Consider the following 22,747-nt stretch of genomic DNA (forward strand, 5'->3'; position numbering starts at 1 on the left):
GGGTGCACCCGCCTGCCTTAGAGAGAGAGTTGTCCCCTTTGTCCCCAGATGGCTGCTCCTGACACCCCTGGCTGAAAACCTCTCTTGTCTCGTTTTCTGTTTCTCTCCGGGCTGCTTGAATCCATCTTCTCTTCCTGAAAGCCATACTTGGGCACCAGTAGAGAGAGGAAAGGGAGGTGCTGGCCCCCAGAACTCACTGGCAGAGTGAGAGAGACAAAGAAGAATGAGGGGGCCCCATCTGGACCCGGATGGTGAAACTGATAGGACGCAAATATACACATCTCATCTTGGCGTCTGCTTCTTGTACAGACTTCCCGAAACCCTTGCGGTTTCCTAGGCGAGGGCAACGGGAGCACCTTCTCTTCTCGTGTCTGATCTTTGACCCCAGTTCTCGGCGCTGAGCTCTTCCGGAGCTTTCTGGATGTCGGGAGCGTTGTTCATTCTGCGAGGTGCCTCGTCGAGGGAGCCTGGGTAGGGCTGGCCACCGGAAAGGTGGAGCCGGAGCCGTGATTGGAAGCGAGGCGCTGAGCCGAGAGCTGGAGCGCACGCCTGGCATCCTGGCTGCTCAGGAGGCTGAGATCTGAGGAGCACGGTTCAAAGCCAGCCGGGCAAGAAAGCCTGGGAGACGCTTACCTCCAGTCATCTACCCCGCAGCTGCAAAGTGGAGTCGGGGAGTCAAATGTCAGAGTGTCAGCCTTGCACAAAAATGATAAGGGATGACGCCCAGACTCTGAGTTCAAGCCCAGAACAGACAGGCCTGCACAGGCGCGTGTGTGGGTACGTGTGCGCGCACACACGCGGCATGGAACCCGTTTTCCCCATCCCCCGTCCGTCCTCCAGGAAGGGCATCGGGGATCGAGCGAACCCTGGATTGTGTCTGTGCGATGGAGCCTCCACACCGGGGCTCGCGTGGTCCAGGAGGGGGTGAGCTCCACAGGACGGAGCTTCCGAGCTCGGGGTGCCCCAGGCTGGCCCTCTGGGCTTCTTCATCCAGCGGTTCACCTCGCTCCTCCATCCTGTTCATTTTTGTGCGGAGCATGTGTCCTCGTGAGGTCTGCGAGACACCGCAGACCATGCACAGACCCGAGAAGGGGTTGTGGGGATCCTCAGTCGCGGGCTACGCTGAGCAGAAGGGGGGCGGGTAGCTTGGGGAGCCACTTCCTGCGACTGGCGTCTGCCGCAAGGGGCCAGCCCTGTGGGACAGAGCCCTTAGCCTGGGGCTCTGTGCTGACTCCAGGCCGTTAGGGTAGCGGAGTTGTCCTAACTCATGCAGCAGAACCAGGTGGTACGAAAGAAGCAGCGCCTGTACAGTGGCCAGAAGCGCGGTCGGGGTGTTTAAAGGAAAGTGAGTTTTCCTTACACAAGTTACTGGCGATCACCGAGCAGGAGGCCTGTGGCAGGGCCCCCGTGTCTCACCCAAGTGCTGGGGTCTCTACTTCACTGCTGGCGAAGAACGGGCAGGATTTCTTGCCCCACAGAGAGCCCGAACTACTGCTGTGTGAGGCCATTGGCTTGTGTATGTATTCTGCCATTCTCTTTCTTCCTCATCCTTTTCCTGGGGTCTCCAGCGGCTTACTTCCTGGTACCCTGATGTGCAGCTAGTGGTAGTAGCCCCCCCTCCCCCCAGGGTGTGCAGAGCAGGGGTCTGGGCCGGCCTGTGGCTTCCTCTGCCTCAGTTGGCCTCGTCTGTGTGGCTCGGACCTGCCCATCGCCCAGCACGGGGAGATGGGACTTGGAAGCCATGTTGGGGTGAGGCCTTATCAGGAACGTGGCCCCATCCCGGCAGGGAGTGGGAGTCGAAAGCCGGGAGTGCAAGTACCTGTGGGGGACAGTGGCTCTGCCTGTCACTTGCTGGGTGACCTGGATCGCCCCGCAGAGCTTCACCGGCGCAGAGTCTGGGGCCTGACTCCGGCGCGGAAAAGGAGAATGGGCATTTCAGTGACACGCCCAGAGGATGGGAATAAACCCTGGCCTGTGGGAAACCTGCCCAGAGTCCCCTCCTCTGGCTGCTCACGTGTGTGAGAGCGCGGCACAGAGAGCCCCAGGCCCAAGCCCAGGGCTCCCCCGGAGAGGGAGAGGCGCCAAGAGAGTGGGCGCAGGGGCGGGAGGGGCTGTTTCCACGCCCTTTGCACTTGGAACACATCAGTGTCTTGCCTGCTTACAGCCGGGCTCTGGGCTTCACACCGACATCCCAGCAGCTCACGAGGCTGACATCTGAGGATCTCGGTTCAACGTCAGCCCGGGCAGGGAAGTCTGTGAGACTCTATCCCCAATCAACCAGTACAAATGCAGGTGGCTCCAAGTGGTAGAGCACCTGCCTGGAAAAACAAAACCAAGGGGCAGTGCCCAGGCCCCAAGTTCAAGCGTTAGGATTGGCGTTTACAACAACAATGACAGAAACAGCAGGCTACCTACTCAAAGAATTAAAGACTACAGATTTTCAGAGACTTATTATATCCTGCAGCTCTGACGCTATAGGGTTTTAATGCTTCACAATTTGATGAGTCTAACTTTTTCCTTTTTTTTTTTTTTTGGTCCGTCGTGGGGCTTGAACTCAGGGCCTGGGTGCTGTCTCAGAGCTTTGTCGCTCAGGGATAGCACGCTACCACTTCGAGCCACAGTGCTGTTTCCGATTTTCTGGTGGTCGATTGGAGATGAGAGTCTCGGGGGCTCTTTGAAGTCCCGGCTGGCTTCCAACCTCGATCCTCAGATCTCAGCCTCCTGAGTAGCGAGGATCCCAGGCCTGAGCCGGCGGCGCCCGGCTGAATCTTACTTTTGGTGACTCTGCAGGGCTTGTCTTGGGTGAGACTAGGTTTTTTGGGGTCCCTCTCGGGTCTCTCTGGCTCGCTCTATCCTCGACGTGGCCACCGCCGCCGCCTCCGTGGGCGTGCACGGCCGCAGGGGGGCCCTGGAGCTGCTTCCCCGGCGTGCGTGGTGCTGCCGCGGGAGCGCTGGGGTCACCGGGGAGCGCGGCGCTCAGGCCCCTCACCGCCGGGCCTCCTTGTCTTCCCAGGGGAGCCTTCTCCGTCGTGCGCAGGTGCGTGAAGGTGCTGGCTGGCCAGGAGTATGCTGCCAAGATCATCAACACCAAGAAGCTCTCGGCCAGAGGTGGGTGCGGGCCCGTCCCTCCCGTGGGGAATCTCGGCCGTGGGGGGACAGGCCCGGGAGGCCCTCTGGGCCGTGCGTCCCGGCGGACGCCTTCCGCATCCTCTGCACCTCCTTCCTCTCGCTCCCGCTCTGCGGTGCCTCTGCCGAAGGCCCTGACCCGGCTCATTCCCAGGCTGGCCTTCCGGCTTCGGGGCTCGGCTCAGCCCTGACACCGGCTCTCTGTCTGAGGGGGTCTCCACCCGTTTCCCTCTCTCCTGTTAATTCCCCTCACGGGTGTCCTCTCGCTCAGCCTTATCCAGTTTGTTGACTCGGTTCCTGGTTATTAAACCCTGACCTGGCTCCGTGGCCCCTTGACTGGAAGCTCCAGGAAGATGGGGGGGGGGGTCTCACCACCACGCGGGGTGCTCTCGGTCAGCACCCAGGCCAGCCCCCAGGCCAGGTACTGGGCACAGCCATGAACTCCCGGTGCCTCTGGTCCCTGCTACCAGGGCACTCGTGGGTCTCTAAGTGGATGGGGTGGGGGCTGGGGATATGGCCTAGTGGCAAGAGAGCTCGCCTCGTATCCATGAGGCCCTGGGTTCGATTCCCCAGCACCACATATATAGAAAACAGCCAGAAGGGGCGCCGTGGCTCAAGTGGTAGAGTGCTAGCCTTGAGCAAAAAGAAGCCAGGGACAGTGCTCAGGCCCTGGGTTCAAGGCTCAGGACTGGCCAAAAAATCCCCCCCAAAACCCACCTCTAAGTGGGTGGGGTGGGCGCTGCCCTGGGTTTGGAAGTGATACGTCTCTAGTTCTCATTTGCGGAACGCTTCAGGAACCAGAGCCCCAGAACCATAGATGTGACCTGGACACAGCCCCACCCCCGGGAGATCGTTAAAACCGCCAACGAGTAGGCTTCACTGCAGACGGGAACATCCCAGGTCTGCGTCGTGGGTCTCTTCTTGTCCTACCACTGGGGCTTAACCTCAGGACCTTGTGCTCTCCCTTGGCTTTCCCCGCCCCAAAACCCCCTGTCCTTCCCCCCTTGAGTCACGCCTTCACTCCTGGGCGACTGGAGATGTCTGGGGACTTTTTGTCCAGGGCTGTCTTTGATCCGTCTCAGATCTCAGCCTCCGGAGCGGCTCAGGTTGGAGATTATTTTCCCGAGTCCCCGTAGCGAGCCGCGCTGGGGGCTGGCTGAGCGGCGGGCGTCTGTTGGGCGGGGTGTCGGCCGAGGGCTGGCGTGAGCGAGAGGAGGGGCCGCCTGGCCTAGCAGGTGTCTTGTTTGTCACTCCCCAGCCTTGGGGGTTTCAGGGCTCGCAGGCGGCTGCGCCCACCGGGGCGTCTGCCCAGCCCCCCCCCAGCTGCCCTGGGGGGGCACGGGGGGGACGGGGGGGGTGGGCGAGGCTGCGCTGAGGCTGCACAGCTGTCACAGGGCAGTGGGGGGGAAGAGACTTGGGGACCGGCTCCGGACAGGCCCGCGGCCCTTCCCTCGCGCAGCCCGCTGGGACGCGGGCACGCGGAGGTGGCTGGGGGAGGGGGGACTGGGACCTCCTCGGGCCCTAGGCTCCACTGGGAAGCAGGGGGGTGGCCCCCAGGCTCCCTAGCGACCAGCCTGGCAACCACACGGGGCTGAAGACCTGGCGGGAGCGCCCCCGGCTGCACTGCAGCTTCCTTCGGGCCCCCGGGAGGAAGGAGGGTGCCCGGCCCACGCTCTGCAGAGAAGGGCTCCTCCCCGTGGGCTCATCGCCCTTCGCCAGAGCCCCGTGTCCAGCTGCGTGGGGGAGCCCAGTCTCCCGTGGGCAGAGCCCAGCCGAACCCTAGGCCGCGTGTCCTCTGCCGGCCCCGGTGGGACCTCTGGCTGCGGGGATCTTCCTGTGGACTGTCTCTCCACCTGGCCGCCACGCGCTGAGTTGACCCAGCCACCAGCGTGGGGAGAGGACCGTGTGCGTGTGCGTGCGTGTGCACGTGCACTAGTACTGGGACTTGAACTCAGGGCCTAGATGCTGTCCCTTAGCCTTTTCCACTCAAGGCTGGCTCTCTACCCCTTGAGCCGAGGCGGCACGTCTGGAGCTCCTGTAGTGAGCTGAAGACCAGCGTCTCATGGACATTTCTGCCTGGGCTGGCTCTGAACCACGCTCCTCAAATGTCAGCCCCCTGAGGAGCTAGGATGACAGGCGTGAGCCCCCGGCGCTGGGTAGGAGCCTCTTGAGAGAGAATTCTGGGCATTAAGGGCAAAGCTAAGGCAGGGGTCCGGAGTCCTGCTCCCCTGTGGCCTTCTACCACGGTGTGACTCCGGAGTTGATTGATTCCTACCACCGGAGGCAATGTGGAACAGTGCTGCCAACCTAGACGGGCGCCCTTCTCTGCCGCTTGTTTGTGGGGGACCCGGGCACGCTGCGTGCAGCTCTATGCCCTGGGGAGGGTATTCAGGCAAGGCCTTGCTCTCAGCCTGCTTTCTTGAAATAACAGGAGACGGGGTAGTTTCCAGCCGCAGTGCTAACAGGCCACTATAAAGACAGTCAGGGGAGGAAGGAGACTGAGAGAAGCAGCCGGAGCCCGAGGCCCGGGCCTTCCCGGGAGAGCCCAGCGACCGGGGAAGCGGAGACGGGAAGGATCGGGTGCCAGGCCAGCTCCACGACGCCCTCTTCCGGCTGTGGAGGCTGGGGGGGGGGGAGAGTGCTGGGGGTGGGGGGGGCGGGGGAGGGAGGGGAGGACCTCACCTGGCCTTTGCCTCACCTTTCAGATCACCAGAAGCTGGAGCGCGAGGCCCGCATCTGCCGCCTGCTGAAGCACCCCAACATCGGTGAGCCCCAGGGCGCCGCTCTCTCTCCGTGGGGATGGAGGCGGCCCAGGCTCGCTCCTGCCTGCCACGGACGCCTAGGGGCCCCTCCTCGGCTGAGGGGGACCGAGGAAGTGGGGCGCAGCCCCCGCCCCTGGCCCGCACCCCACCTGGGCCCCCGGCACCCCCTGGGTGTGGGACGTGAGTGACCGCTGACTGAACCCCAAGGCTCCGAGGCTCAGCTGTGACACACGAGTGTGTGCGTGCGTGTGTGTACACGCGTGTGGGCCATCTCCGGGCAGTGCTGCTCCTCCATGTGCACCCCTCTCTCCTTCCCCCGCTCAGCCTTGCTAGGAGGAGAAGCGATGGGCTCTGGAGGGCACAGGTCGCAGCTCACACCGAGGCTGGCCGTGACTTTGGCCGGCCGTGACCTTGACACGCTGCTCCCCACCACTCGCAAGTTTTAGATGCACAACAGAAATAGGCATAAATGGAGACCGGTATAAACCTGCCCCGGCACTGGCACCAAAAGAAAGAAGAAAAGACGACAAGAATTTCTGACATTCATGGCTTCAGATGTATAAATAAAAACGAGGCTACAGACTTGTTTCCTCTGCCCCCGGGGGCAGGGAGAGGGACACTTTGTCCCCAGGCTCGCCTCAAACTCGCCAGCTCGCCCCACCTTCCCGAGAACTGGTGTTACAGGCAGGGACCACCACACCCGATTCGGATTGGTTTGTCTTAGGACTTTCTGTTTTGCTTTGTTTTTATTTAAGGCTCAGCGTCTGAGGGCCGGGATTACAGGCACGCCCCACCATGCTTGGCTTCTTCTGTGACAAAATCCTTGAAAGTCCAGTGACCGCTGAAGCCAGTGGACACACACACACACACACACACACACACACACACACTACGCCTGGTACAGGACGGGGTGCGGGGGGGGGGGAGCTACTGTCTGTAGCCCTTGACTCCTGCTGCTCTCGCCGGCTCGGGTGGACGTTCGCTTCCCACGCGTACCGTGTGCATAAGGCAGAAGCAGCCGGGGGGGGGGGGGGGGACGGGGTAACCGAAGCCAGGCGCCAGGGTTCAGTCAATACCCAAGTGCATGTAAAACAATGAAGTCCGCCCTTCCCTTGGAAAGGTGCTAAGAAATGAAACTAGATGCCTGGAGGGAGAGTGAAGTATGAATGGTACAGAAGTGCTCACTTGACAGTACGTTTGCTTTTTAAAAAAGTAAAATATCGGTATTAAGGTGTGATTCTACCATATGCACTCGTAAGATTTTGCTTTATGCATTTAAAGCACCTGCCAGGGTTTTGTGGTTGTTTGTGGTTGTTGTTTTTGCCAGTAAGCGGTAGGGCTTCAGCTCACGGCCTCACGTGCTCGGCTTTTGGGCTCACGGCTGGCACTTGACCGTTGAGTCACACCGCCACGCTCCACCTTTTGCTGGTTAATGGGATCTAAACGTCTCAGGTATGGTCCTCAGCCCTCGTCTTCCAGAGTAGATAGGGTTACAGGTGTGAGCGCGAGTGCCCAGCACCTCTGTCAGTTTTTATTGCTGAGGGAAATTTCAGGGAGGAAGGATCTCTTTGGCGCACGGTTCCAGATGTTTCGGCCCCCGGGGGGCCAGTTCTATTAGGTTTAAGCTGTGGTGAGCCAGAGTAGTAGAGTAAAATGCTCACCTCATGGCCGCCCAGAAGGGAGGAGGACGGGGTGCCGGGGGCAAGGTCTCCTCTTCAAAAGGCACACCTGGTGGGGCTATCGTGGCAGAGCGCTTGCCAAGCATGCACGAAGCCCTGGGTTCGATTCCTCAGCACCACATACAGAGAAAAGGCCAGACGTGGCGCTGTGGCTCAAGGTGGTAGAGCGCTAGCCTCGAGCACAGACGCTCAGGGACGGTGCCTAGGCCCCAGGTTCAAGCCCCATTATGGACAAGAAACAAAAAACTGAGATCTTGCCAGAAAACTCTAGGGGCTGGGGATATAGCTCAGTAGTGGGGTGCTTGCCGAGGTCACCCTGGGTTTGAGCCTCCACTCTGAGTTAGAGGGAGAACGGCTTGATGGTTTAGAGCGTTCTCTGTTGGGTTGTGTTTCTTTGTGCTGGTCCTGGGGCTTGAACTCAGAGCCGCACACCCTCACTAGGTTTTTTTCCCACTCAAGGCCTGTTGTACCGCTTGAAGCACATCTCCCCTTCCGGCTGTGTTTGGGTTCGAGACTGGGACTTGAACTCAGTACCTAACACTTTTGCTCATTGGCCAGCTCTCCACCAGCTGAGGCAAACTCCGAGGCCGACACTTCTGGCCTCTGGGGAGCGAGTTGGAGATGAGACTCTCGGGGGGCTTTGCTCGCTCGGGCCGGCTTTGATCGGCGCGGTCCTCACGTCTCAGTCTCCGGGGCAGGGGGAGTCACAGGCGGGCGCCAGCCGCTCCCCGCTTGTCCCTGTCACCCTCTGGCTCTTGTCCCCAGGGGGCCCCTGTCGTTGTTTTGGTTTGTCGCAATTATGAGAGCTATAGGCATCGAGGGGCTCAGGGTTTCTTTGGTGTGCCGGTTTGGTTGAACTCGGGGCCTGGGTGCTGTCTCCGAGCTCTTTCGCTCAGGGCCAATGCGTTGCCGCCTTGAGTCGCAACTCCACTTGCCGTCTTTTGGTGTTTAATTGGAACTGAGAGTCTCACAGACTTTCCCTCCCCAGGCTGGCTTCGAACCATGATCCTTGGGCCTGAGCCACCAGCGCCTGGCAAGGAGCTAGGTGCTGAGTCGGCCGCGGCCCGTGACCGAAGCCCAGTGGCCCTGGGGCTCACCGCGAAAGCGACTCTTCCCCTCCTTCTTTCTCCCCCGAGGCCCCCCGATGTCTGCCTCTCGCTTCTCCCGGGCCGGTGCCACGCAGACGCTTCACAAAACGCGTCCCTTTCGGAAGGAGCGAAGCCGCTGTGCCTCGCTTTCCCCCTGGGCGCATCCCTCGGAGACGGGTCCGAGCGGGGCCGTGTAAGCTGCGGGGATGCGGGGCCTCCTGGCTTCTCTCAGGAGGGGGGCGAGGCCGCCCCAGCCCGCCTGCTCCTGCACGCGGTCAGGATGTGGCTGAGGCAAGGGCGCGCCTCTGCTTCCAGCTGGCCCCGTGCGGGCAGGCCGGAGCCCAGGGTCCCGCCCGTCTGTTAAACAGCTCCGCTGCTGGGGCTGAGGATGGGGCCCAGTGGCAAGAGAGCCTGCCTTGTATCCATGAGGCCCTGGGTTCGATTCCCCAGCACCACATATACAGAAAACGGCCAGAAGGGGTGCTGTGGCTCAAGGGGCAGAGTGCTACTAGCCTTGAGCGGGAAGAAGCCAGGGACAGTGCTCAGGCCCTGAGTTCAAGGCCCAGGACTGGACAAAAGAAAGAAAGAAAGAAAGAAAGAAAGAAAGAAAGAAAGAAAGAAAGAAAGAGCTCCGCTGCTTTGGGGAGCTCTGGGTTCCTGGGGGTTTCTGTAGCTGGTAAGTGAGGCGTTCAGAGGGGACAGTGTACCCCAGCCCCCAGAACTCAGATGCCGTTCCGAGCAGGAGCAGAGCAGGGGTGTCAGCGAAGGCCGGCACTGGACGGGCACCCACAGCCACCCTCGTACCACAGCACCTGTAATCTTCAGCGTGTCGTTCTTGAGTGCCGGCACGGGAAGAGGCTCAGGGAGGCCTAGCGACGTGTTCACCCGCACACCGCCGGCCAGTGCACGGCAGACTTAGAGCCACGGGCCGTTTCCAAGACTCCAGCCCGCCCGACAGGGGCGCGGGGGACGGGAGGGGGAGAGGGCCGGACTCCCACACAGGGACACTGGACGACAGGGGCGCTGGGGACGGGAGGGGGAGAGGGCCGGACTCCCACAGGACAGGGGCGCGGGGGACGGGAGAGGGGGAGGGCCGGACTCCCACACAGGGGCGCGGGGGAAGGGAGAGGGGGAGGGCCGGACTCCAACACGACAGGGGCGCTGGGGACGGGAGAGGGGAGCGGGCCGGACTCCAACACGACAGGGGCGCTGGGGACGGGAGAGGGGAGAGGGCCGGACTCCCACAGGACAGGGGCGCGGGGGACGGGAGAGGGGGAGGGCCGGACTCCCACACAGGGGCGCGGGGGAAGGGAGAGGGGGAGGGCCGGACTCCAACACGACAGGGGCGCTGGGGACGGGAGAGGGGAGCGGGCCGGACTCCCACAGGACAGAGGTCTTTGGGCTTTAGTCTGGGCCTCATTCTGCGGTGCCCGAGGGCTCGGGGTGTCATCTGCATCTGTCCCGGGGTCCCCTGCACAGGGTGCTGTGCCGCGTGGGTGCTCGGCGGCCCCGGAGGGCGGGAGGGCGGGGGGGGGGGGTGGCGACCAGCCCGTCCGGGCGTGAAGGGCGTAACCGGCTGCCTTGCCCCCCACAGTGCGGCTCCACGACAGCATCTCGGAGGAGGGCCACCATTACCTGATCTTCGACCTGTGAGTCTCTGCCGGGGCGCGGGGTGCCTGGGCAGGGGTGGCCTTGCCGGGCCTGAGGGGCGTCCTCGGGGCGGGCCGCACCCCTTCTTCTACCCAGCCCCTCCAGCGTGGCTGTCTCGCACCGGAGCGTGCCGGCAGCGGTGGCGGATCAGAACCCCAAGCGCCGCTCGCTCGCGTGGCGGTTTCATTTGGGGTTCGGTGCTATTTGTGGCCAGCGATGCCGCCGGCCACGCGTCGTGGCCATCTACGGCTGCCTTTTGGAAGGGGATTTGTTAACGCGGGGGGGGGGACCTGATGAGCCGGGGGCCTGGGCGGGGGGTGGAGATCAGAGACGCCGCTGGCTGTAGAGCAGCTTGGCTGTGCGGTCGCCACGGGGGAGGGAGGGAGGGAGGGAGGGGAGGGCGGGGGAGCCACGCCCGCGGGGCCCGGGGCAGCGCAGGAAACCTCCCACTTCCTTCTCCATTTCCTGAGACCCAGAGCTGCTCTGCAAGTCCTCAGGACGTCCTCTCCAAAATCACCCCGCAAAGCGGGGCAGGAGACATGAGCCGAGGGCAGAGAGCCAGCCTAGACAGCTCAAGGGCCTGAGTTCAAACCTCAGCGTGGAAGAGCGGGGTGGGGGGAGAAGAGAGAGAGAGAGAGAGAGAGAGGAAAGAGGAAGACAGGAAGGAAGGAAGGAAGGAAGACTATAAATGGCTGTCGTGGTGCATGTGTATAATCTCAGCATTTGGAAGGCTGAGGCAGGAGGATCAAGCATTTAAGTACAGTCTGGGCTACATAGTGTGTGTGTGTGTGAGAGAGAGAGAGGGAGAGAGACAAACAGACAGACAGAGATATTAAGCTAAGCTGTAGAGCAAATAGAAAAGTGAAAAACTAGGTCCTTGGGTCTCCAGGAGCTCAGTAAACCCAGTCCTGTGTTCTAAGCCAGCCAGGCCCTTGTGGTGTGGTGGTTAGTGGAGGGGCTGTGGCGTGGTGGTTGGTGGAGGGCCATGGTGTGGTCATTGGTAGAGGCTCCGTGGCGTGGTGGTTGGTGGAGGCCTGTGGTGTGGTCATTGGTGGAGGGCCTGTGGTGTGGTCATTGGTGGAGGGCCATGGTGTGGTGGTTGGTGGAGGCCCCATGGCGTGGTCATTGGTGGAGGCCCTGTAGCGTGGTTGTTGGTGCAGGCCCTGTGGTGTGGTTGTTGGTGCAGGCCCTGTGGTGTGGTCATTGGTGGAGGCCCTGTGGTGTGGTCATTGGTGGAGGGCCATGGTGTGGTGGTTGGTGGAGGGCCATGGTGTGGTGGTTGGTGGAGGGCCATGGTGTGGTGGTTGGTGAGGCCCTGTGGCGTGGTCATTGGTGGAGGCCCCGTGGCGTGGTGGTTGGTGGAGGCCCCGTGGCGTGGTGGTTGGTGGAGGCCCCGTGGCATGGTCATTGGTGGAGGCCCCGTGGTGTGGTGGTTGGTGGAGGCCCCGTGGCGTGGTGGTTGGTGGAGGCCCCGTGGTGTGGTGGTTGGTGGAGGCCCCGTGGCATGGTGGTTGGTGGCGGCCCCGTGGTGTGGTCATTGGTGGAGGCCCCGTGGCGTGGTGGTTGGTGAGGCCCCATGGCGTGGTCATTGGTGGAGGCCCCGTGGCGTGGTGGTTGGTGGAGGCCCCGTGGCGTGGTGGTTGGTGAGGCCCCGTGGCGTGGTCATTGGTGGAGGCCCCGTGGCGTGGTGGTTGGTGGCGGCCCCGTGGTGTGGTCATTGGTGGAGGCCCCGTGGCGTGGTGGTTGGTGAGGCCCCATGGCGTGGTCATTGGTGGAGGCCCCGTGGCGTGGTGGTTGGTGGAGGCCCCGTGGTGTGGTGGTTGGTGGAGGGCCATGGTGTGGTGGTTGGTGGAGGCCCCGTGGCGTGGTGGTTGGTGGAGGCCCCGTGGCGTGGTGGTTGGTGAGGCCCCGTGGCGTGGTGGTTGGTGAGGCCCCGTGGCGTGGTGGTTGGTGGAGGCCCCGTGGCGTGGTGGTTGATGGGAGGAAGGGTGTGCTGGAGGCAGACAGGGAGTGTCTCCTGGAGCCGCGTGGGAAGGTGACTGGGGTCTCCCCCGCAGGGTCACGGGCGGGGAGCTGTTTGAAGACATCGTGGCTCGGGAGTACTACAGCGAGGCGGATGCCAGGTGAGAGCCGGGGGGCCGGCGGCGGGCCGTGGGCGCGGGGCGTCTCTGCCCGCCGCGCCCTCACTGCGCCAGTCCTCTCTCCCCAGTCACTGTATCCAGCAGATCCTGGAGGCCGTGCTCCATTGCCACCAGATGGGGGTGGTGCACCGGGACCTGAAGGTGAGCGGCCCGCCCCGCCCCGCCCCCCGCGCCCTCCCGGCGCCCACAGCACCCAGGGTGGGGAGGGAGGGCGGCTGGATCTGAGTCCAGGCAGGCCATGGGCCGGCCACGAGGCCCCAGCCAGCCCCCCTTCCCGAGTTTCTCGACCTCCCCGGCTTCCCTGTGGCGGGTTGCCAGAGGAATCGGGACCTCAGTGAGCGCCCAGCACCCGGGTCACGGAGCTGCTGCCGGTCTCTGTGGTCGACCCGGTCCCAGGGCTTGAACGCGTGGCCCGGGCGCCATCCCTGAGCTCTTTCTCTCAAGACCAGGGCTCTGCCACTTCGAGCCACAGCTCCACGTGTGGCTTTTTTTGGGGTGATTCATTAGACACAAGAGTCTCATGGATTTTCCTGCGTGGACTGGCTTTGGTCCGCCATCCTCAGACCTCAGCCTCCTGACCAGCAAGGTTCCGGGCGTGAGCCCCAGCGCCCGGCTTCCGCTGTGGCTCCGGTTCCGGGCTCTCGGGTGGACAGAGTCCTGTGACCTCGGGGCCCCCTCCAGTCACTTCCTCCGGGGGGGGGGGGATAAGGGTCCACAGAGACTGTTCCAGTTGTACCACAGTCCTTATACACACACATACACGAGGTGCGCACACACACAGAGTGAGAAGAGGAGGAGGAGGAGGAGGAGTGGGAGGAGGGCCTGGATTTAGGCCATTCTGGGTACACTAATTAGTGCCACAGTCAGCAAATCAGGGCAGGAAGCTGCGGAGCCCCGGGCTGCGTGCGTGGGGCCGGGGTCTCCAGAGGGCGGAGGAGGCCTCCGGGAAGCCGGCGGCCAAGCTGGGCTTGTTTGGGCCTGGGCTAGCTTTGGGGAGTGGGAAGGTGGGGGGGCCGTGACTTGGCCTGTGGGTCAGCGTTAAGTGTGACAGTGCCAGGACAGGACTGTGGAGGAGACCCTCCGCGTCCCCCTTGTTCTGAGTTCCAGGGGAGACCGGGGAGTGTGGAGGAGACCCTCCGCGTCCCCCTTGTTCTGAGTTCAGGGGAGACCGGTGGGAAGCGGGGATCCAAGGGACCGAGCCGGTGGAAGGCAGCCGCCGCTTGCGGGGCCGGGGAGCCGGGCTCAGGGCAACCCCCCCATCAGCCGTGGTCCCTGGGCCCCCACGGTCTCAGCCAGGAGGGATAAAGGAGTTTGTCTTTGCCTTGATTTTCATGGCCACCCAGCAGCCGAGTGACCGTGGTCAAGTCACTCACCTGAGCCTCAGTTTCCTTATCTTTACCGTGTGACAAATACTTAGCTAAGACGGATGTGGCCGAGAGCCCCTTCTCTGGGTAGAGTGAACGTCTCTGCGGGATCCCCTCAGAAGGGTGGAGCTAGACGAAAGGAAATTTGGACAGGGAAATAGGAAGTGCAAAGGCCCTGCGGTTGGAGCAAGGGCTCCTGAGGCGGCCAGGTGTCACACAGGCCGAGGCCAGCTGTGTGCGCTGCTTCTTTCCTGTCACAGTGGCCGTCACTCCCCTGCCTCCCCTCCGCCCCTGGGCCCGGTCCTGGGCTGGCTGGTGGAGGACGGTTACAAGCAAAGAAGTCTTGCCGTCGGGAATCCCCGTCCTGGGGCGGAAGTGCAGGGTTCTGTGGTCGGGGGGTGGGGGGGTGGGGGGTGGGGGTGTGCAGGAGGCGGAGGCGCCGGCTGTCCAGCCGCTCTTCCTAGCCCCGGGCTGAGAAGCAGAGCCTCCTGACCGTGGCCTCTCCCTCCTCCCCGCTCTCCCTCCTCCCCGATCCTCCCTTCTCCCGGTGAAGCCGGAGAATCTGCTGCTGGCCTCCAAGCTCAAGGGGGCCGCCGTGAAGCTGGCGGACTTCGGCCTGGCCATAGAGGTGGAGGGGGAGCAGCAGGCTTGGTTCGGTGAGTGCCGCGGGGCTGCGGGGCGGCGGAGGCGTCCGCGGAGGCCGTCCCCTCGCCGAGGTCCAGGTCCCGGCTCGCCAGGGCGCAGGGCAGGCTGAATAGCAGGGGAGCGTGGAGGAGGAAGGGCCGGGCCCGCGCCCGGGACCCACGCCCGGGGTTTCCGGTAGAGCGGAGCGCGCGGGGGGCTCTGTGGGGCCTCTCTCACCCGTTCCCCCGTGGTGGGGGTCGTGGGGTTTGAACCCGGGCTGTGTGCCGGCGGGCGGTGCTTTCTCGGCAGGTGTCGGCTCGTGATGGGAGCTGAGCTCCAGGCTCACAGCCCGACGCGGCCACGCGGGACGGGGTGACTCGGGGCGTCCTCTCGCCTCGGCGGGGGGAGCAGCAACCCCGGGATCCCCAGGCGCGGCTGAGGGCTGAGGATGGGCGTGGAGAGGGCGTCAGGGCTGAGGGCTGAGAACGGGCGTGGAGAGGGCGTCAGGGCTGAGGGCTGAGAACGGGCGTGGAGAGGGCGCCAGGGCGCGGGGGCTGAGGACGGGCGTGGAGAGGGTTGCGGGGGCTGAGGACGGGCGTGGGGAGGGGCGCGGGGGCTGAGGACGGGCGTGGAGAGGGCGCGGGGGCTGAGGACTGAGGACGGGCGTGGAGAGGGCGTCAGGGCTGAGGGCTGAGGACGGGCGTGGAGAGGGCGCATGGGCTGAGGGCTGAGGACGGGTGTGGAGAGGGCGCAGGGGCTGAGGGCTGAGGACGGGCGTGGAGAGGGCGTCAGGGCTGAGGGCTGAGGACGGGCGTGGAGAGGGCGTGGGGGCTGAGGGCTGAGGACGGGTGTGGAGAGGTCGCGGGGGCTGAGGGGCTGAGGACGGGCGTGGAGAGGGCGTCAGGGCTGAGGATGGCGTGGAGAGGGCGTCAGGGCTGAGGGCTGAGACGGGCGTGGAGAGGGCGCCGGGGCTGAGGACGGGCGTGGAGAGGGCGTCAGGGTGTGGGGGGCTGCGGACTGAGGACGGGCGTGGAGAGGGGCGGGGGGGGCTGAGGGCTGAGGATGGGCGTGGAGAGGGCGCGGGGCTGAGGGCTGAGGACGGGCGTGGAGAGGGTGTCAGGGCTGAGGGCTGAGGACGGGCGTGGAGAGGGCACGGGGGCTGAGGGCTGAGGACGGGCGTGGAGAGGGCGCCAGGGCTGAGGGCTGAGGACGGGCGTGGAGAGGCGTCAGGGCTGAGGGCTGAGGACGGGCGTGGAGAGGGCGCGGGGGCTGAGGACTCAGGAGGGGCGTGGAGAGGGCGCGGGGGCTGAGGGCTGAGGACGGGCGTGGAGAGGGTGTCAGGGCTGAGGGCTGAGGACGGGCGTGGAGAGGGCCCGGGGGCTGAGGGCTGAGGACGGGCGTGGAGAGGGCGCGGGGGCTGAGGACGGGCGTGGAGAGGTTGCGGGGGCTGAGGACGGGCGTGGGGAGGGCGCGGGGGCTGAGGGCTGAGGACGGGCGTGGAGAGGGTGTCAGGGCTGAGGGCTGAGGACGGGCGTGGAGAGGGCCCGGGGGCTGAGGGCTGAGGACGGGCGTGGAGAGGGCGGGGGGGGGCTGAGGGCTGAGGACGGGCGTGGAGAGGGCGCGGGGGCTGAGGACGGGCGTGGAGAGGGCGCGGGGGCTGAGGACGGGCGTGGGGAGGGCGCGGGGGCTGAGGACGGGCGTGGAGAGGGCGCGGGGGCTGAGGACGGGCGTGGGGAGGGCGCGGGGGCTGAGGATGGGCGTGGAGAGGGGCGCGGGGGCTGAGGACGGGCGTGGAGAGGGCGCGGGGGCTGAGGACGGGCGTGGAGAGGGCGTCAGGGCTGAGGGCTGAGGACGGGCGTGGAGAGGGCGCAGCCAGCCCCCCCCCCCCCCGTGCACGCTCACCGGGCGCCAGGCCTCCGCGGCTCGCGCGTGTGCTTTGTGTGTCCTTCATCCCCACAAACCCTCTCCATCCCGGGGGATTAGATGACAGGGGAGGAAACTGAGGCCTGGAAGGGTAAAGAGCCCGACCCCCCCCCCGGGGTGGGGAGGACTCGGGGCACCATCAGCATGGAGACCACGCCCGCGGCCGTCCCCGGGCAGCCCCCACCCAGCAGCGAGGCGGGCGCAGGGCTCCGCGCTCAGCCCGGAGGCGGCCAGGAGCTGCGCCTCGCGGGGGGTGGGGGGGTGGGGGTGGGGGGGCGGGGGGGGGCAGCGGCGGCTGGGAGGGCGGTGTGTGCGGAGCCCGGTGATCCCGTCCTCCCTCCCGTGGGGCCGACGGCGGGGCGGGTCGGGGGCGGCGGGGACTTCGGGGGGCCGTGTTCCGCTCCAGGGCGCCCCTCGCCCCTCTCCCGGCTGCTCTGGCTGCAGGTTACTCACGTGCACCTCTGTGTGTGTGTCTGCCTGTGTGTGTGTCTGGGGGAGCAGGGTTCGCGGGGACTCCGGGGTACCTCTCCCCGGAAGTGCTGAGGAAGGACCCGTACGGGAAGCCCGTGGACCTGTGGGCCTGCGGTGAGTGCGTGGGGGGCGGCGGCCGGGCTGGGGCCCCTGCGCCCCCCGGCCCCGGGCTGAGCGTGGCCTCCGCCCCCGCAGGGGGTCATCCTGTACATCCTGCTGGTTGGCTATCCCCTTTCTGGGACGAGGACCAGCACCGCCTGTACCAGCAGATCAAAGCCGGGGCCTATGATGTGAGTGCCCCCCTCCCCGCCCTCCGCCCCCCTCCCCGCCCTCCGCCCCCCTCGCCTCCCTCGCGCTCTGGGGCGGGGAGCCGAGGGGCTCGGGGCTCACCGTGCTGGGATTTCTCCCGCGGGGGCCGTAGACGGCAGAGGCAGCCCTGGTGCAGGGTAAGGAAGGAGGACTGGCCGGGGGTCCCCCCCCCCCCACATACAAATAGCAATTCCGTGCCGCTCTTCCGAACGCTCTACCGGGCTCCTTACGTTTCACCCCGGAGCCCGACCTGTGATGACACCCCCGCCGTCAGACGGGGCGGCGGACGGGGCGGGTGACGGCGTCGGCCATGTTCTCGGGAGCCCGGGCCCCGGTGGCGGTCGCCGGCGTGGCCGGGCAGAGGACCCCTGCCTGCTCCCCTGCCAGTCAGGGGCCGGGGGATCGCAGGGGTGGCCCGGCGCAGGCTGGGCAAACCTGGCCCCTCTGCCCTTCCAGTTCCCCTCCCCCGAGTGGGACACGGTGACGCCCGAGGCCAAGGACCTCATCAACAAGATGCTGACCATCAACCCCTCCAAGCGCATCACGGCCGCCGAGGCCCCTCAAGCACCCCTGGATATCGGTGAGCGCCCCGCCCCGAGGCCCGCCCGCCCGCACGCCCCCCGGCCCCCGCCCCCCCCCCCCCCGCCACCCCCCCCCCCCCGTGCTCGGTGGCGATACCCACACGAGCCAGGCCCGGGGCTGGGATCAGAACTAGGGGTGGCGCGGACGGGGGTCACCCCAGGACCGCGAGCCCCCCTCACCTTCCCCATGACGCCGGCTGCACCTCCACCGGCCCCCCCCCCCCCCGCCGGGCGGCCCCCCCTCCGCCTCGCGTCTCCCCCGCAGCACCGCTCCACCGTGGCCTCCTGCATGCACAGACAGGAGACCGTGGACTGCCTGAAGAAGTTCAACGCCAGGAGGAAGCTGAAGGTAAGGGAGCCCTGCCCTTCCACCCCCCGACCCCCCCCCGCCCCGGGGTACACGCGCCCCATCCTGAGCCGTCCTGCGGGGGCCCCGGAGGCGGGAGGCCGCGGGTGAGATCCCGCCCACACCCGTCACCCCCAGGCTGGGAGGCGAAGCCGCGGGGACCGGGCCACTTCCGTCGGTCACCGGGGAGCCCAGGGGCGCCCCGCCTGTCACAGGCAGGCCGTTCCCGCACCCAGCAGGGATACGGGGGACGCGTGGGAGTCCTGGCTCTCGGGGACCCCCCCTCACCCAGACTTGGAGCGCGGGGCTTCCCGCAGGGACTCGGGCCGGGGAGGCCATGGCGGGCACGGAGCTAGGGCTCAGGGACTCTGAGTATCACAGACGACCGGATCCAGGCGGCGGCGGACGTGATCCAGGTCCAGATCACGGCGTGTGGGGGCCGGGAGGCCTGTGCCCCCCAGAGCCTGGCCGAGAGAGGGGTCCCCCGCCCCCGGCGAACGCTCTGGGTCTGGGCCCGGGGCCGCGGAGGGCGCGCTGGTCTCGGAGTGGGGGGCTCTCGGCCCCGCGGTGGGACTCGTGGCCCGCGGGACCGGAGCCGCGTCCAGGGCCTGGGGCCTCGGCAGCCGCTTCAGCCGCACGGTGGGGCCCATCGATGTCAGGGCCCCCGTCCCGGAGCTCTGGGGCCCCGCCGGCTCCTGCGGGGGGGGGGGGGCGAGTCCAGGCTGCCGGGGAGGGGCAGAGGCCTGGTCCCCGTGCCCCTCCTGCCCGTCCTCCCCCGCGTGCTCCTCACGCCGCCTCCCGCCCTCCCTCCTCTTCTGTGTTGCAGGGCGCCATCCTCACCACCATGCTCGCCACCAGGAACTTCTCCGGTAGGTAGCGGGGCGGAGCCCACCCTGCCCTGCGCTGGTCCACGCGGGTCACCGTCCCGCCGGGTAGCGGGGAGACCCCCGGCCCGGGGCCCCCCACCCCTGCGCACACCTGCGCCCAGAGAGCAAGGGAGGAGCGGGCCGAGGTCAGCGGCCTGGAGAGTCTGGGCTCCTCGGGCCGGGCCGGCTGGAGGGGGAGGTTTCCAGAACGTCTAGGGACGTGGAACCGGGCTGAGGGGGCACCCCTGGGGCCCCGTGCCCGGCGGCCCTCGGGCTCCTCCCGTGACCTCCGAGACAGAGGACTAGAGGGACGGAGCCCGGGGTGCAAGGCGGGGCGTGCCCGGTCACCTGGCCACGCGGCTCCCAAGAGAGAAGAGGAAGAGATTAGCGAGTGGTTCCTTGTGGCACACGGGCCGGTACCAGGCTGGCACCCCCCGAGGCGTGTCTCCAGGGGAGCCCGGGGCAGTGACAGGGCAGCAGAACAGATGCAGACCGCAGAGATGGCCCCGCTCGCCCAAGGCGCCCCGGACGGATGCGTGCCTGCGTTGGACACGGCCAGAGCTCAGCTCCGAGCGGGGCACGGGCCCGGCTTCCCCGCGAGGGGCCATCTCGCTCCCGTGACCAGCGGGAGGGAAGGAGCCCGGCTCGGCGTGAGACTCTCCCTGGACAAGGTCCTGCCGTCTGTGGAGAGTTGGGCCTCCCACCCCAGACAGAGTCTTCAAAGAGAACCGCAACAGGGGCTGGGAACGTGGCCTAGCGGTAGAGAGCTGGCCTCGTATGCATGAAGCCCTGGGTTCGATTCTCAGCACCACAGAAGGGGGGTGCTGTGTTGTGTTGAAAGTGGCAGAGTGCTAGCCGTGAGCAAAAAGAAGCCAGGGACCGGGCTCAGGCCCCGAGTTCAAGCCTCAAGACTGGCAAAAAAAAGAAAGAAAACAGCAACCAAATCGATGGCAGCACTATGAAGCGTGCCAGTCCAGGGACAGCGCAAGCCCTTCGGGTTGTACCCATCTCTAAATGGGCTTCATACAGCCGTGGCAGTTGACAGCTCTTAAATAGTTATGGATATATATATATTTTTTTAATTTTTTGCCAGTCCTGGGCCTTGGACTCAGGGCCTGAGCACTGCCCCTGGCTTCTTCCCGCTCAAGGCTAGCACTCTGCCACCTGAGCCACAGCGCCCCTTCTGGCCGTTTTCCATATATGTGGTGCTGGGGAATCGAACCCAGAGCTTCATGTGTACAAGTCAAGCACTCTTGCCACTAGGCCATATTCCCAGCCCATGGCTATATATTTTGACGCCGTGTATGGACCCCAGCATGAAAACAAAACAGCAACAACAAAAAAGGACAAGAAATTGGATTAAGAAAATGCTGGTCCTGGGGCTTGAACTCAGGGCCCCGGCACTATCCCTGAGCTTTTGTGTTGAAGACGAGTACGCTACCACTTGAGCCACAGCTCCACTTCTGACTTTTTGGTGGTGAATTGAAGACCAGAATCATACGGACTTTCCTGCGGGGACTGGCTTTGAACTGTGATCCTCAGGTCCCAGCCTCCTGCGACGTCCGAATCGCAGGCCTGAGCCGCTGGCACCTGGGTGGAGTGAGTCTCAGGTCTGCCACTGTAAGAGGTTTCATAGGAAACCTAGCTTTCCTGTGATCTCTTAGAAAGCAGAATCTGGGCACACTGGACAAACGCTGCTCCAGGTCCACGGGGAAGCGTCCCGCCTGGCTCCGCCCGAGGCCCGCCGGGAACAGCTGTTCGAGAGCAGCCTTCCGTAGCTCGGTGTGTCCCGCGGGGGGCTTGAAGGCAGGACCGGCCATGACACCATCCCAGAGGCCCTGGGGCGACGACCCTGACCCGACGCCCCAGTGCCAACTGTATACGCAGGCTCCGTGCTGTGCCGAGCGCTTCCTGGAGTCCTGCCTCGCTTGGGGCTTTGCTTCAGGTCTGAAGAAGCTAGGCGCCGGACAGGACAAGGCTGGACATTCCTGTCACTTCCTGGCTGCCAGGGCTGTGCAGCCAGGAAGTGAGGAAAGGGATACGACAGAGAGAGAGAGGGGGAGAGAGAGAGGGAGAGAGAGAGAGAGCGAGAGAGCGCTGTTGTTGCTCTTCTCCTGCTGGCCACCAGGAGCAGACCGCAGCCCCCTGTGAGGCCCACGCGTCCGCGATGGCCTCTGGGAGGAGGCAGGGCTGGACACTGGACCGGGGTGGCCCCAGGGACGGGCATCTGCTTCTTGTCACCAGCAAAATGCAGCTGCAGCTGTCTAGAGTGGGTAGGCAGGGCTGACACATGACCCTGAGGCAGCATGGGGCTAAAATTAGAGAAGGCCGGGGCGGGCGGGCAGCTGGGGGGGAGCGTCCAGCCCCCAGCCGGGCAGCAGGCCTCCGGCTGGCCACCGCCCGCCCGCCCCGCGGTGACTCCAACCCAGAGGGAGTCCCCAGGCGGAGGCAGCGGCCCTGCCATCTCAGGGCGGGCTGGACACGGCCTCCACCCGTGAAGCCACAGAGTTGTCTTTGAGATCGCAGGGACCTGGGGACCCCAGGGCCCCCCGTGGGCCACGGGCGGCCCCGTCTGCTGGAAAGGACGAGCGGGAGCGGCGGCAGGAGGAGGAAGTTTCCCCACCCCCGCCCGGGGGCTGAGCCGGCTCTGTTCCTCCGTCCTCCACCCTCAAGCTCCGCGCCGGCTACTTGTGGATGCTGCTCTTTCTGGCCTTGTGGGCCCTGGTGCCCTGCCTGGTGTTGCTAACCCTCTACTTCTCTCCTCCACAGGAGGGAAGAGTGGAGGGAACAAGAAGAATGATGGTGTGAAGGTAAGCCCCCGAGGGCCCGGCAGGCCTATGCCGGCAGGGTCTCTGCTCAGCCACAGGGACTGGCTCTCCAGGTCAGGCCTTTCTCGTGGTGTTCTGGAAAGGCTCCGGTTTGGCTTGGTGAGAGCGGACTGGGGGGAGGGGGTGGCCAGCCGGAGGGAGGGGGGCAGTGCGGGTGGCTCGGGTTGGAGCGAGCACAAGGGATGGGGCCGATCGGAAAGAGGCCTCGTGTGTGGGGGGGTGGGAGGGAGAGAGGGGTGCACGTCGGGGCCGGAGCGCAAGGAGGGCCGGGCACGGTCGCGGAGAGCCGCTGCCCAGGCACGCGCGGGCGGCCGCGGAGGCCCCGCCGCGTGCACTCGCCCGGCACCGCGGGCCCGGGAGGGGGGCAGCCATTCCCTGCGGCGTTGGGATCCACAGGTCTTCTTTTCCCACCAACACCCACTGGCTCGGTGCCGAGGACCCCGGCGCCCCTCCCGGGGCCTGTCCCCCGAGCCGGCCCCCGACGCCTGAGCCGCTCTCCTCCACGCCCCGCGGGCCCCTCCTTCCAGCTCTTCTCCCCCTGCCCTCTGGGGCCCCGGCCCCCACTCTCTGCAGGCCCCCCCGCCCGGCAGGTTCTCACCTCGGGAGACCCGGCTCGGTGCTGGGCTGCGAGCGTGCCTGGCCAGGCCCGGGGCTGGGCCGGGCGCGCGGAGTGAGGGGCAGGCACCTCACGGGCCCTCGCCCCCGGGGTGCTGCTGGCTGCCTGGCTTCGCCCGCGGGGGCACTGACGGGGCTCCGGTCTTGGGTCCCCTGCGCTCCGTGTTCTGCTGTCCCGCTCTCCCTCGGGGCCAGGTGGGGACTCGTCTCCATTTCTAAGACCCGGGCTTTAAAAGCCAGCGCCAGCCCCACCAGCCCCGCTGTGGTTCTCCCCTCCTGCCCCGGTGCGCCCTGTTTGGGTCCCGCTACGATGGCGACCCCCTTAGGTTACGAGGCAGCGGATGTGTCCTAACGTTGAAGATTTTCCTTGTGAT

General features: G+C 65.8%; 1 protein-coding gene across 1 annotated transcript in view; it reads left to right on the top strand.

Annotated features, from left to right (window-relative positions):
* Positions 1 to 22,747, top strand: part of Camk2a (calcium/calmodulin dependent protein kinase II alpha) — a 47,538-nt gene that overhangs the window by 11,819 nt on the left and 12,972 nt on the right. Inside the window, 13 exon segments of the mRNA XM_048331385.1 lie at positions 3,014 to 3,108; positions 5,832 to 5,891; positions 10,250 to 10,304; positions 12,363 to 12,428; positions 12,515 to 12,587; positions 14,364 to 14,466; positions 16,859 to 16,950; positions 17,024 to 17,054; positions 17,057 to 17,118; positions 17,594 to 17,695; positions 17,697 to 17,717; positions 17,984 to 18,067; positions 18,891 to 18,933. Coding sequence (XP_048187342.1) covers positions 3,014 to 3,108; positions 5,832 to 5,891; positions 10,250 to 10,304; positions 12,363 to 12,428; positions 12,515 to 12,587; positions 14,364 to 14,466; positions 16,859 to 16,950; positions 17,024 to 17,054; positions 17,057 to 17,118; positions 17,594 to 17,695; positions 17,697 to 17,717; positions 17,984 to 18,067; positions 18,891 to 18,933 — 887 coding nt within the window.

The sequence above is a fragment of the Perognathus longimembris genome, chromosome 22 (assembly GCF_023159225.1).
Source record: "Perognathus longimembris pacificus isolate PPM17 chromosome 22, ASM2315922v1, whole genome shotgun sequence".
Lineage (NCBI taxonomy): Eukaryota > Metazoa > Chordata > Mammalia > Rodentia > Heteromyidae > Perognathus > Perognathus longimembris.